Source organism: Crinia signifera, chromosome 4, assembly GCF_055691185.1.
Source record: "Crinia signifera chromosome 4, ASM5569118v1, whole genome shotgun sequence".
NCBI lineage: Eukaryota > Metazoa > Chordata > Amphibia > Anura > Myobatrachidae > Crinia > Crinia signifera.
The window spans coordinates 268964809-268980369 of NC_139220.1; the positions used below are offsets into that span (position 1 = coordinate 268964809).

General features: G+C 43.4%; 1 protein-coding gene across 4 annotated transcripts in view; it reads left to right on the top strand.

Moving 5' to 3' along the window:
• Window positions 1–15561, top strand: part of ADD2 (adducin 2) — a 105389-nt gene that overhangs the window by 57706 nt on the left and 32122 nt on the right. For 3 of the 4 annotated variants that reach the window (XM_083184516.1, XM_083184518.1, XM_083184519.1), the window contains exons 2-3: window positions 12117–12336; window positions 14737–14875. In XM_083184516.1, the coding sequence (XP_083040642.1) occupies window positions 12154–12336; window positions 14737–14875 (322 nt within the window). In that variant the 5' untranslated portion in view covers window positions 12117–12153. Of the gene's footprint in view, window positions 1–10334; window positions 10358–12116; window positions 12337–14736; window positions 14876–15561 lie in introns of those variants that run through there. The other variant, XM_083184520.1, reaches the window with a different exon arrangement.

Below are 15561 nucleotides of genomic sequence, written 5' to 3' on the forward strand. Positions count from 1 at the left end.
TGGGTGCATGGCAGGACTCAGAAGGGAAGGAGTGATTTTTGGATTTTGCAGCTCAGATTCTGGTGGAATTTTGGTGGGTACTATGTCGCATTAGCAAGACCCCCCAAGCACCAATACAGTGGAACCCCCCCACAAGTGACCCCATTTTGCAAACTACACCCCTCAGGGAATTCATCTAGGGGTATAGTGTACATTTCAAACCCCCAGGGGTTTCACCAATTTTGATACAAGTGGGCAGTGAAAATGAAAAATTACATTTTTTTACACAAAAATGCAGTTCTGGCTCAAAATTTTTCATTTTCAGAAGGTATGAAGGAGAAAAAGCACCCCAAAATCTGTGCCCCAATTTCTCCCGAGTACGGCAATGCCTCACATGTGACCAAAAAATACCAGTTGGGTGCATGGCAGGACTCAGAAGGGAAGGAGAGATTTTTGGATTTTGCAGCTCAGATTCTGTTGGAATTTTGGTGGGTGCTATGTCGCATTAGCAAGACCCCCAAAGCACCAATACAGTGGAACCCCCCCACAAGTGACCCCATTTTGCAAACTACACCCCTCAGGGAATTCATCTAGGGGTATAGTGTACATTTCAAACCCCCAGGGGTTTCACCAATTTTGATACAAGTGGGCAGTGAACATGAAAAATTACATTTTTTTACACAAAAATGCAGTTCTGGCTCAAAATTTTTCATTTTCAGAAGGTATGAAGGAGAAAAAGCACCCCAAAATCTGTGCCCCAATTTCTCCCGAGTACGGCAATGCCTCACATGTGACCAAAAAATACCAGTTGGGTGCATGGCAGGACTCAGAAGGGAAGGAGTGATTTTTGGATTTTGCAGCTCAGATTCTGGTGGAATTTTGGTGGGTGCTATGTCGCATTAGCAAGACCCCCAAAGCACCAATACAGTGGAACCCCCCCACAAGTGACCCCATTTTGCAAACTACACCCCTCAGGGAATTCATCTAGGGGTATAGTGTACATTTCAAACCCCCAGGGGTTTCACCAATTTTGATACAAGTGGGCAGTGAACATGAAAAATTACATTTTTTTACACAAAAATGCAGTTCTGGCTCAAAATTTTTCATTTTCAGAAGGTATGAAGGAGAAAAAGCACCCCAAAATCTGTGCCCCAATTTCTCCCGAGTACGGCAATGCCTCACATGTGAACAAAAAATACCAGTTGGGTGCATGGCAGGACTCAGAAGGGAAGGAGTGATTTTTGGATTTTGCAGCACAGATTTTGGTGGAATGAATGGTGGGTGCTATGTTGCACCAATACAGTGGAACCCCCCCACAAGTCACCCCATTTTGCGAAGTACACCCCTCAGGGAATTCATCTAGGGGTATAGTGTACATTTCAAACCCCCAGGGGTTTCACCAATTTTGATACAAGTGGGCAGTGAACATGAAAAATTACATTTTTTTTTACACAAAAATGCAGTTCTGGCTCAAAATTTTTCATTTTCAGAAGGAATGAAGGAGACAAAGCACCCCAAAATCTGTGCCCCAATTTCTCCCGAGTACGGCAATGCCTCATGTGTGACCAAAAAGTGGCAGGACTCAGAATGGTCGCATACACAATGGCATACACAATGGTCGACATACACAAGGTCAACACTGACAGACCAACACAAGCAAAATGCGTATTGCAGCAATATTATGATGACCTTAGTCCAGAAAACCTTGGTTACTAAGGTACTATCAGTACAAGGTGACAACTGAAACTGCTTATACCACTACAATACTATGGCTAAGAAATAGTGTACATATGCAGTCCATGTCCTTTGCAACAAGGATCGAAATGCAAAGAAAAATATATTTAATGTCCAGCTTGAACAACCACATTGTGCATGCAATGCGATGCGATGCAATGTGATGAAACCTATGTGCAAGCACATACTTTTTGTACTTAGGTTTCATCAAATTGCATCGCATTGCATGCACAACGGATGCACATGCAATGCAATGTGATCTGTGCTAGTACAGCACGGAAAGCACGCCCTCATAGCAGCGTGTATGGGCTGCTTAATTGTATCTATCGCTCATTCCTTTTTCCCCAAAATGTAACAGTGTAATGCGGGCTAGGTGCAATGAGGGAGATTGCTAGACTAATGAGGGAGATTGCTGCTATTTCAGGGAGTTTCCTGCAGAATGCAGGAGGATAGGCAGCTATGTTGTAATCCTATTACTGCCTAATTTTTCCTAGCAACATGAAAGTTGTGCTGCTGGAGTTTGCAGAAACAGTTGGCCGCACGTCTGGCTTGTTCCGCTCTGATCGCGTTATTTACGCCACATATACACTTTTTAGCTGATACACTGAGCGCAGTGCACTCGCCATACATCAAGGAATACATTCAAAGTATACATCTCTGCAGACAGGGCAACCCCACCGGACACAGGTATGGGTCATAGGGTCGACAGTTTGAAGGTTTTTTCGTGTCTATGTCAGGGTTGCCGACTTTTGGAAGCTCCTCTCCGGGAGAAGCCCAGAGAGGAGACTTTCAGCAGGAGTTTGGGGGGCGGGGCTTAAACGTGCCATCATTAAGCCCTAAATGACGCGATTATGACACTTTAGCCCCGCCCCCTCCCCGGAGATCTGCAGGTACGGTAATTCAAACGCCGCGGTCGGAAAGGGTGAGCCGCAATCAGGGGGGGGGGAGCGGGGGTCCCCCAGAATCCGGGAGGGTTGCCCACCTTTCCGAGGGGCCCGGGAGGGTGACCCGATTTTCGTAGGGTAGGCAACCCTGGTCTATGTCGACGTAAGTCGACATGGACACCGTATTAGTGCACTATTCTATTCTCTCTCTGCGCCCTAGTGGATGGTAGGGTATGAAATACAACCTGTTTTTTTTTTAACAAAAATTTAAAAATCATGTCGACCTTTTGACTGTCGACTTCCCATTGTCGACCTTCCAACGATGTCGACCTTAAGACCTTTTTCATTCGCCGACTCAAGCCCTGTCGGCCTTTAGTGGTTGACCTAATGAATGTCGACCCCCGGATACAGACCGGCAATGATGTAGCACCCTCTCTGTCTCCGCTTTATTCCCAGCAGGTAGATGAACCCCTTCCTGACAGAGCTAGTTTTTGCGTTCCTGACAGAGCCATTTTTTTCAAATCTGACATGTCTCACTTAAGTGGGGATAACTTTTTTTTGCTTTTACTTATCCCAGTGATTTTGAGAATGTTTTTTCGTGACACATTGTACTTCAAATTAGTGGTAAATTTGGGTCGATACAGTCTGTGTTTTTTTGTGAAAAATACCAAAATGTCGTGAAAAAATGGAAAATTTAGCGATTTGCAAAATGTTAAATTTTCTGCTTGTGAGACAAATAATCATACCACTCAAAATAGTTAATAACTAACATAGACCATATGTCTACTTTATGTTTCCATCATTATTTCAACTTCCTTTTAATTTTTTTGGACACTAGGAGGCTTACAATATGAATAGCAAATTCTCAAATTTTCAAGAAAATTTCAAACACTGATTTTTTTAGGGACCAGTTCAGTTCTGATATGACTTTGAGGGACTTGTATGTGAGACACCCCCATAAATGATGCCATTTCAAAAACTGCACCCCTCACAGTATTCAAAACAGCATTTTGGAAGTTTGTTAACCCTTTAGGTGTTTCACAGGAATTAAAACAAAGTGTAGGTGAAATTTCAAAATTTCATTTTTTTTGCAGATTTGCAATTTTAATACATTTTTCTAAGGAACACAGTACATTTTACTAGAGAAATGTGACTAAAAATTGATTCCCCCAATTCTTTTGTTTTCAAAAATATCCTATATGTGGCCCTAGTGTGCACGTTGACCAAACCACAGGCTTCATAATAGAAGGAGCACCTACTTGATTTTGGAGCCTCCTTTTTATGAGATTATTTTTTAGGCACCATGTAGGTTTCTAGGCACCATAAGATGCTAAAATTTAGGAACCCCCCCACAAGTTACCCCATTTTGCAAACTACACCCCTCAGGGAATTCATCTAGGGGTATAGTGTACATTTCAAACCCCCAGGGGTTTCACCAATTGTGGTACAACTGGGCAGTGAAAATGAAAAATTACATTTTTTTACACAAAAATGCAGTTCTGGCTCAAAATTTTTCATTTTCACAAGGAATGAAGGAGACAAAGCACCCCAAAATCTGTGCCCCAATTTCTCCCGAGTACCGCAATGCCTCACATGTGACCAAAAAATACCAGTTGGGTGCATGGCAGGACTCAGAAGGGAAGGAGTGATTTTTGGATTTTGCAGCTCAGATTCTGGTGGAATTTTGGTGGGTGCTATGTCGCATTAGCAAGACCCCCCAAGCACCAATACAGTGGAACCCCCCCACAAGTGACCCCATTTTGCAAACTACACCCCTCAGGGAATTCATCTAGGGGTATAGTGTACATTTCAAACCCCCAGGGGTTTCACCAATTTTGATACAAGTGGACAGTGAAAATGAAAAATTACATTTTTTTACACAAAAATGCAGTTCTGGCTCAAAATTTTTCATTTTCAGAAGGTATGAAGGAGAAAAAGCACCCCAAAATCTGTGCCCCAATTTCTCCCGAGTACGGCAATGCCTCACGTGAACAAAAAATACCAGTTGGGTGCATGGCAGGACTCAGAAGGGAAGGAGTGATTTTTGGATTTTGCAGCACAGATTTTGGTGGAATGAATGGTGGGTGCTATGTTGCACCAATACAGTGGAACCCCCCCACAAGTCACCCCATTTTGCAAAGTACACCCCTCAGGGAATTCATCTAGGGGTATAGTGTACATTTCAAACCCCCAGGGGTTTCACCAATTTTGATACAAGTGGGCAGTGAAAATGAAAAATTACATTTTTTTACACAAAAATGCAGTTCTGGCTCAAAATTTTTCATTTTCACAAGGAATGAAGGAGACAAAGCACCCCAAAATCTGTGCCCCAATTTCTCCCGAGTACCGCAATGCCTCACATGTGACCAAAAAATACCAGTTGGGTGCATGGCAGGACTCAGAAGGGAAGGAGTGATTTTTGGATTTTGCAGCTCAGATTCTGGTGGAATTTTGGTGGGTGCTATGTCGCATTAGCAAGACCCCCCAAGCACCAATACAGTGGAACCCCCCCACAAGTGACCCCATTTTGCAAACTACACCCCTCAGGGAATTCATCTAGGGGTATAGTGTACATTTCAAACCCCCAGGGGTTTCACCAATTTTGATACAAGTGGGCAGTGAAAATGAAAAATTACATTTTTTTACACAAAAATGCAGTTCTGGCTCAAAATTTTTCATTTTCAGAAGGTATGAAGGAGAAAAAGCACCCCAAAATCTGTGCCCCAATTTCTCCCGAGTACGGCAATGCCTCACATGTGACCAAAAAATACCAGTTGGGTGCATGGCAGGACTCAGAAGGGAAGGAGTGATTTTTGGATTTTGCAGCTCAGATTCTGTTGGAATTTTGGTGGGTGCTATGTCGCATTAGCAAGACCCCCAAAGCACCAATACAGTGGAACCCCCCCACAAGTGACCCCATTTTGCAAACTACACCCCTCAGGGAATTCATCTAGGGGTATAGTGTACATTTCAAACCCCCAGGGGTTTCACCAATTTTGATACAAGTGGGCAGTGAACATGAAAAATTACATTTTTTTACACAAAAATGCAGTTCTGGCTCAAAATTTTTCATTTTCAGAAGGTATGAAGGAGAAAAAGCACCCCAAAATCTGTGCCCCAATTTCTCCCGAGTACGGCAATGCCTCACATGTGAACAAAAAATACCAGTTGGGTGCATGGCAGGACTCAGAAGGGAAGGAGTGATTTTTGGATTTTGCAGCTCAGATTCTGGTGGAATTTTGGTGGGTGCTATGTCGCATTAGCAAGACCCCCCAAGCACCAAGACAGTGGAACCCCCCCACAAGTGACCCCATTTTGCAAACTACACCCCTCAGGGAATTCATCTAGGGGTATAGTGTACATTTCAAACCCCCAGGGGTTTCACCAATTTTGATACAAGTGGGCAGTGAACATGAAAAATTACATTTTTTTACACAAAAATGCAGTTCTGGCTCAAAATTTTTCATTTTCAGAAGGTATGAAGGAGAAAAAGCACCCCAAAATCTGTGCCCCAATTTCTCCCGAGTACGGCAATGCCTCACATGTGACCAAAAAATACCAGTTGGGTGCATGGCAGGACTCAGAAGGGAAGGAGTGATTTTTGGATTTTGCAGCTCAGATTCTGGTGGAATTTTGGTGGGTGCTATGTCGCATTAGCAAGACCCCCAAAGCACCAATACAGTGGAACCCCCCCACAAGTGACCCCATTTTGCAAACTACACCCCTCAGGGAATTCATCTAGGGGTATAGTGTACATTTCAAACCCCCAGGGGTTTCACCAATTTTGATACAAGTGGGCAGTGAACATGAAAAATTACATTTTTTTACACAAAAATGCAGTTCTGGCTCAAAATTTTTCATTTTCAGAAGGTATGAAGGAGAAAAAGCACCCCAAAATCTGTGCCCCAATTTCTCCCGAGTACGGCAATGCCTCACATGTGAACAAAAAATACCAGTTGGGTGCATGGCAGGACTCAGAAGGGAAGGAGTGATTTTTGGATTTTGCAGCACAGATTTTGGTGGAATGAATGGTGGGTGCTATGTTGCACCAATACAGTGGAACCCCCCCACAAGTCACCCCATTTTGCGAAGTACACCCCTCAGGGAATTCATCTAGGGGTATAGTGTACATTTCAAACCCCCAGGGGTTTCACCAATTTTGATACAAGTGGGCAGTGAAAATGAAAAATTACATTTTTTTACACAAAAATGCAGTTCTGGCTCAAAATTTTTCATTTTCAGAAGGAATGAAGGAGACAAAGCACCCCAAAATCTGTGCCCCAATTTCTCCCGAGTACGGCAATGCCTCATGTGTGACCAAAAAGTGGCAGGACTCAGAAGGGAAGGAGTGATATTTGGAGTTTGCAGCACAAATTCTGGTGGAATGATGGTGGGTGCTATGTCGCATTAGCAAGACCCCCAAAGCACCAATACAGTGGAACCCCCCCACAAGTGACCCCATTTTGCAAACTACACCCCTCAGGGAATTCATCTAGGGGTATAGTGTACATTTCAAACCCCCAGGGGTTTCACCAATTTTGATAAAACTGGGCAGTGAACATGAAAAATTACATTTTTTTACACAAAAATGCAGTTCTGGCTCAAAATTTTTCATTTTCAGAAGGTATGAAGGAGAAAAAGCACCCCAAAATCTGTGCCCCAATATCTCCCAAGTACGGCAATGCCTCACATGTGACCAAAAAATACCAGTTGGGTGCATGGCAGGACTCAGAAGGGAAGGAGTGATTTTTGGATTTTGCGGCTCAGATTCTGGTGGAATGAATGGTGGGTGCTATGTGGCATTAGCAAGACCCCCGAAGCACGGTGAAATTATGAACCTAATATTCCATAGATGTGTGGTATATTTTAAAACACTCCTTTATACATAGGCCGGGTTTGTCGGGGCAAGTGTCACACTGGAAAATAGTTTGCTTTCTTATTCCCTTTTTATAGCAAACTTTGCACCTTTTTTGTGTCCTGCCCTTTTTTCCAGTGGAGGGGATTTCATCAGGAAAATGCTGCCCTGGTACAATACGGGGGCCAGTACTAGAAGTACTGGGGCCCTCTGCCTGCTGGTTCCCAAATATTAGGCCCTTTATGACTTCCTCTTGAAAGTGCATAAATGTCCCCCTCTGGCCGGTAGAACGGAATAGCACGTAAGCGTTATACAGTGCCATCTGGATGATATACACGGCCACCTTCTTGTACCAGATTTTTGTTTTCCGCAGGGCACTGTACGGCTTCAGTACCTGATCTGAAAGATCCACTCCGCCCATGTACCTATTGTAATCCAGGATACAATTAGGTTTTGAGGTGTGGGTACTGGTACCTCGTACAGGGACGGAGGTGGTACTGTCTCCGTGAATTGTTGTCAGTATAAGGACATCCCTCTTGTCCTTATATTTGACCAACAACATATTTTCGGTGCATATTCCCCTGCTTTCACCCCTTCTCATTACTTGGGCAATGTGCGTTTTTGGGAGGCCTCTTTGGTTCTTGCGCACAGTACCGCAAGCTGCTGTACCTCTTGAACCAAGGGCCTTAAACAGGGGGATGCTAGTGTAAAAGTTATCCACATAGAGGTGATAACCTTTATCCAGGAAGGGGTGCACTAAATCCCAGACAATTTTCCCACTAACACCTACGAGGGAGGGGGGGCATTCTGGCGGTTCAATTCTTGAATCCTTCCCTTCATAAACCCTAAACCTGTGGGTGTACCCTGAGGTGCTTTCACACAGTTTATACATTTTTATGCCATACCTTGCCCTCTTACTGGGAAGGTACTGGCGGAATTTAACCCTTCCTTTAAAATGTATAAGGGACTCGTCGATACAAATAAATTTTTCAGGGATGTACACCTCTTCAAATTTGGCACTGAAATGATCAATGACCGGCCTGACTTTGAATAGCCGGTCAAAGGTGGGATCATCTCTGGGTGGGCACTGTGCATTATCGGTGTAATGTATAAATTTAAGAATTGTCTCAAATCGAGTCCGGGTCATGGCCATACGGTAAAATGGAGTACTGTACAGAACATCTGTACTCCAATATTGCCTAATTTCTGGCTTTTTTACTATGCCCATATGAAACACCAGACCCCAAAACGTCATCATCTCTACTGCATCTACAGGGGTCCACCTAGCAAATGATGACGTGGGGTTTTGAGCAATAAACTGCTGGGCATATAAATTAGTTTGGTCCACCATTAAATTTATAAAATCATCAGAGAAAAATAATTTGAAAAAGTCAATTTCTCTGAGACCTGTGGAATCAAATTGGATTCCTGGCATGGCCAAAAACTCAGGAACCTGGGGCTCAAAATTGTCTGGTGGTGGGGTCCATACGAGATCAATTGTTGGGGGGGGGTCTCAGCTGCTCTACGGGGGCGTCTTTGAGGGGGTCCCTCATCACCAGAGGAGGAAGAGGAGCTTAAGACGAATCCTTCAAATTCCCCGCTTGCATCACTGGCTGTGTCAGAGTCAGAGGCAAGCATGGCATATGCCTCCTCCACTGAATACATTCTCCTGGATGACTGGGAGGACATTTGGGAGGACATTTGGGAGGACATTTGGGATGCCATTTTTATTTTTGTGTTACTGGTAGTGAAATGTTTCAACACGTGTATAGTGTAGGGGGGGGTACAAACTTTATTTCAACCCGGGGGGTATGTAGTGTGTAGTGTGTATGTAGTGCAGAAAAAAAAAAATACTTTATACCAATAAAAAAAAAAAAATGAAGGGGTTAAAAATAAAAAATTGAAGGGGTTAAAAAAAAAAAAAAAAACAGCGCTCAAAGGCAACAGGAATTTGATCAAAAAAAAAAAAAAAATAGATCAACCCTGTGCCGAAAAAGCTGATCAGTGATGTACGTCACTGATCAGCGCACAGTGGCCACAGGACACCCACAAAATCACAGTGTGTGTAAAAAAAAAATTAAAAAAAGACCCCACAGCACTCACAAAAAAAAAAAAAGGTGATCAGTGATGCGACACTGATTACCAGTGAGGTGCAGCAGGTGCACAACCTTTGGTGCAACTGACAGTGCAACTGACAGGTATATATAAAAAAAAAAAAACCTCTGTACCCCCAAAAAAGTTGCTGATCACCTCAGATATAGTGATCAGCACAAAAGGCGGGGGCAGCAGACACAAAATTTAGCACTCTCTATCACTCTCTGTCACTATCTCTCTCTATCTCTCTATCTCTCACTATCTATCACTCTATGACACTGCAGCAGCAGCACTGACAGGTATATCTATATATAAAAAAAAACCTGCGCCCCCAAAAAGTTGCTGATCAGTTAATTTATACTGATCAGCACAAAAGGAGGGGGCAGCAGTCAGTTATATAAAAAATATATAGCACAATCTGTCACTATCTCTCTCTATCTCTCTCTCTCTATCTCTCTCTATCTCTCTATAACTATCACACTGCAGCAGCACAAAATATAGCACTCTGTCACTAGGCCTCTCTATCTATCTCTCTCTCTCTATCTCTCTCTATCTCTCTATCTCTCTCTCTCTATCTATAACTATATCACACTGCAGCAGCACAAAATATAGCACTCTCTGACACTATCTCTCTCTCTATCTCTCTCTATCTCTCTATCTCTCTCTATCTATCTCTCTATCTAGCTATTACACTGCAGCAGCACAATTTCAGAGCACAGGAAGGCACAAGTAGCAACAGGATCCAGGAAGCATCCAGCACACTACAAGCACAGATCAAGCAGTGATCAAGCAGTGATGAAGCAGTGATCAGGTAAGTATGGAGCAAGGTTCTGGTCAGTATATGGCGGCAGGTGGGCACGGTGACCGCACTGCACGCTATTCCAGACCGGAATGGCGTCTGCAGTGCAGTCACCGTTAGTTTAAACCCCCCTCCATGGCTGTGATTGGTCCGTCGGTCCGACGGACCAATCACGGCCTTTGGGGGCGGGCGGGGTGAGGTGGGGTGACACCAGTGTCACCCTTACACCCCGCGGTGATTGGTGCTGTACTTTACAGCACCAATCACCTCCGATCCCGTGTCACCGGCGAACGTTATTCGCCGGTGACACAGGAAAACGCTGTGAATGGCTGTTCACACTGAACAGCCAATCACAGCGATCGCCGACGGGGGGGCGGCATCGCAGCCCCCCCTGGGCATGCACGGACATGTCTGCTGTCAGGGACAGCAGACATGTTGAAACTGTCACCGCGTCTATAGACGCGGTGACAGTTTAAATCCATGACGTACATTTACGCCATGTGTCGGGAAGTGCTTCCCGACCATGACGTAAATGTACGTCAAATGTCGGGAAGGGGTTAAACATTCAAGTCACTTTCTTACATGTAAGTCTCTATAACAGGCTTACAATGGCTAATCGCTTTAATGGTATTACACAGCACTGCCGTAGCGCAGCATTATCACAGGCATTTACACCTAACAAAGAAGTTTTATTTAACTCTGTCAGAGCTGAAATGAAGTAGGACTCAGTCTGCGAACTTCCCACTGTGACGTAAGGGGCATATGTACTAAGACCAGCAGCGAGGTTTGATATTTACAGGATACAATATCAATCAGATGTATTATCAGGCATCAAAACTAATAAAAAAAAAAAAATATATATATATATATATATGGGATGGGATGTTGATCTAGGCAACCAATCTGAATCTACTTATTTATTTGTCACATTGTAGAAGATAATACAGTAGAAAGAATCTGATTGGTTGCCAGTAGCAACATCCCATCTGAAATAGAACCCCCATCTTAGTAAATGTGCCCCTAACTGTCATTTATCTAGCACAGTCTTTGAGATGTAAAGATTTACCCCTTAGAAACTGTTTGGTAGCTGTGGGCAACTTATCCACTTTATCTCTCTCCAAGGCTTGATCCATCTACCCCAAAGACTTAAAGATAGCAGCCATTTTCCTTTGGTTGTGCAATTTTGGGTGTTGTTTCTAGCACTAAACGGCAACTCACACCCTCTCAGAGAAAAAGATTCACCCCTTAAGGGGCCTACACACACTGCAAGTCGCTGAGCATTCTGAGCGATGCTAGATTCCACCTGTCATTTTTCAAACACAATCTGTAGCATGGCAGGTAGGAGCTGATTGGCTGGTGGTTTATCACTCTCCATTTTGTCACTTTTCAAGCTTGGTACATCTGGCCCTCAGAAGGCTCAGCAAGATTGCTCAGCATACAGCAATGGGTCCGGTCCAGTGTTCTCCGGTGAGAACACTGGCCCTGTCCGTTGATTAAGAGACTAATATCCAGCATGCTGCATATTAATCACCGTGCGATAGTGACCCGCAGGGTTGCGTATCGCTATGGCCCCTACACACGGAGCGATGTAGGGGCATCTAAGAAATCTAGTCAGATCACTTCGAAAATGCCCTCTGTGTGTAGGCCCCATTAGACTGTTCCTCTATATAAATGTTCACCTCTTACCTTATAAGGTTACTTTATATATTTAAGTTCTTGTAAACATTAATAACAAGTTCACTTACATATGAACCTTCTTTCCAATCCACAGAACCGATGTTTGGTCGTGACAGAGATATATCATAAAGATGAGTAGTCATACTACGCCGGAGCCTGTGTCCTCCCCTCCCTCGAATGGGCAGAAATACTTTGACCGATTTACGGAGAATGATCCTGAATACTTGCGAGAGCGAAATATGGCAGCTGACCTCAGGCAGGATTTCAATGTCATGGATCAGAAGAAACGAGTCACCATGATCCTGCAGAGCCCGGTGAGTAAGGGGCTTCTGCTGTGTGTGGTCCATAGGTCACCGAAATTGCTCTTTGTCTTTTTTTTTTCTTTTAAATACATTTTATTGATAAGTTTTATGATTGTACAATAAGTATAACCATTGAACAAACACTTGACATGTATAATACCACTTTTACACTGCCTAAACGTTTAAAAAAAACTGTATTTTAAAACGGTATTTAAAATGGGTCTGAGCCTTCACATTGCAGTAGATTACCGTTTAAATACCATTCACATCAATCAACCCGTTTAATCCCCTGAACACATTTCAAGACAGAACGCAGGGGACAGCCTATCACAGGTCTGTAATCTGTTGTTTTTACTAAATACCATTTCAGAGCCATTCTCACTGCATAAAAATCGGCTCTGAAACGTTTTGAAATACCGGTTATCTTTAACCGGTAAATGAACTGTGCCGCTTTCCCACTGCAGCCTTAAACGTGTTGAAGTGGAAAAAAAACGGCAATATACCGTTTAACAAGTGCGGTGTGAAAGGGGTATTACTTGCATATGGTTATTCATCATACATCTGCAGAGAGCTACTCCACAAAAGGACAAGACTGTAAAGTGGAGGTGGGTGTTAGGTAGGTCAGTAAAGTCGAGTCCCAATGTAGAAGTTTACAGGGTCTTAACAGGATGTATACCAGATGTCTCCTGATTCTATAGTAAACATAGTCACACATAACATCTTAATTAAATATACATAAAAATGTAGAATAAGAGGATAAGGGGTGCAACAAGGGGGGGGGGGGAGTGGACATACTGTGGGGGGGGCAAGGTATCTATCAGCAAATCGAGGGCATTATTAGATATTAGCTATATGTGACCTGGCACAGTAAGTACCAAGTCGTGTTTTCAAAGACCCTTTGAATGGAGGTCTGCATCCCACTATCCAAGGTTTGTATATATATTTCCCATTTGGCATAGAAGTATTTTACTCCCTTTTCAATATCACTTAGGGCTGCATGGCGTTCAAAGAATAGCATCTTGAGCAGGGAATTCTTAAGTTCAGTGCAGTCCCACAGATCCAGTGTGTCAGTATCCGTTTCTTAGCTATAACCAGTATCAGTGTAAGTAACGAGACTATTTTCTTTTTATTCGGACCTAAGGTCCAGTTTTTAAAGTATAAGAATAATAGTGGTAGGGGGTCATAAAAAAGCTGTAAAGTGAATAAGAAGTTCAGGAAACCCACCAATCTCCTGCAAAATATTCTGATACGCCCACACTCCCAAAAGTTGTGGAAATAAGTGGCTCCTCGCATTTTGCATTTTGGACAGAGTCCCATAGCATCAGAGGTAAAATGTGTCTTTTTGTTTTTATTTACAAGTTCATCTTTATTGAACTTTTGAATCCAAAAAATGTAATAACACATACCATAACAATAGATATTCACTAAATGTACGCAAGAACAAAATATATTTGTCAAGACAGTTCACTATAAACAGTCCACGACCAAAACATTATGTTGTGACAAGAATGTAACTGGGGGCAGTAGTCAGAAGACCTATGGACATACAAGTGATAAAATGTTTCCCGACACTGTCTTTTATTTTTGGAAACAAAAGACACCATAGGGCTTATTTTTGGGGTAGGGCTTATTTTATTCCATTCCTGCTTTCATCCCAATAATGCCCCCCTCCCGCATATCACCGTTTACTTTCAGCACAACTCCCGCTTTCCATCCATATTTTTCAGCCTTTCCGCCGCTGCTGTCACTCCGTTCCTGCCTGTCTACCGTACAGACGCCGCTTGGATGGTGCACGGTGGCGCCATGCGTAATGCATTCCTGGAACCGGGAGGCTTCAGCGGTACCAGGGCTGCTACCGTACCGCAGCAGCATCCATATCTCCATTTCATGCAGGGTGGGGGTGAGGGAGATAGCTGGGGTATCGGTAGTTTAGTGAAGGGCCTCGGGAAAATGGAGATTTCGGTAGGGCTTATTTTCGGGATAGGGCTTATTTTGGACCGTTGTCCAGAAAAAGGGTAGGGCTTATTTTCGGGGTAGGGCTTATTTTGGACCGTTGTTCAGAAATAAGGGTAGGGCTTATTTTCGGGGTAGGTCTTATCAAGGAAACACGGTAGGTCACTATGAAGTTGCGCATAACAAGTAATTAGCTTCCAGTGATCATGTATCTGGTACATTCTATCTGATTCATTGATAAGGGCAATTTCTCCACTTGTCCTTGTAACACGGGTTGACACATCTTCACCCTAATCTCTATAGAAGACAACTGTTTTTCTTGCATTGTGCATAAAGTAGTTTTACACAGCATACTATCTTTTAGGTTTTTGTTGCTAAATACTTTCTATCCATGTCATCATTCAGTCCCCATATTACTGCAGTGTTATGGTTTGAGTGACGTGTCTTTGTGTCTATCAGTCCTTCAGGGAGGAACTGGAAAGTCTCATTCAGGAGCAGATGAAGAAAGGAAACAACTCTTCCAATATCTGGGCTCTCAGGCAAATCGCTGACTTCATGGCCAGCACGGCACCATCTGTCTTCCCCTCCTGTCCAGTCAGTAAGTGCCCCACTCTTCTCCTAGGCCGGGAGCAATGCCTGAACGGCAGACCCGTCCCAGTATTCCTTAAATTGCTGAAAATGAATTAGCCCTAGCCACTAAGGTGTACTTCTTGTCGCAAAAAACTTAAAGGGCAAATATATTTTTCTACCAGCCTTGTTTATCAGCTTTAATTCCCATATAACTCAGGGGTAGGTTTATTAAGCTCGGTGAAGTGATAAAGGGTCTGGTTTTTATCACCAGCCAATCAGATCCTACCTGTCATTTTTCAAACCAAGCCTGTAACTTCACAATTAGGAGCTGATTGGCCGGTGATAAAAACCAGACCCTTTATCACTTCACCGAGCTTAATAAATCTACCCCTTAGTCTGTTATGATTTATATTAATGTATTCCCGAGAACTCTGGGTGGGTCGGAGCCCCAGTGTATTGCTTTGCCCAGGGCCTGCCCCATTGCGTTGCTTTGATTTTAAGTTGGGCCTATGTGTAGTCATCAGACAAGGCTGACAAAGGCAAGATCAGAAACAGGTGAAGGCCCTAGTCTAAAGAAAGCAGCGGTGAACAGCAAATATCACACTGTAGCCAAATCACACTAGGTGCTTAAGAGGTCTACTGTATGTACTAAGCTTTATAGAGAGATAAAGTGGGCGGAAATAACGTACCAACCAATCAGCTCCTGTCATGTTA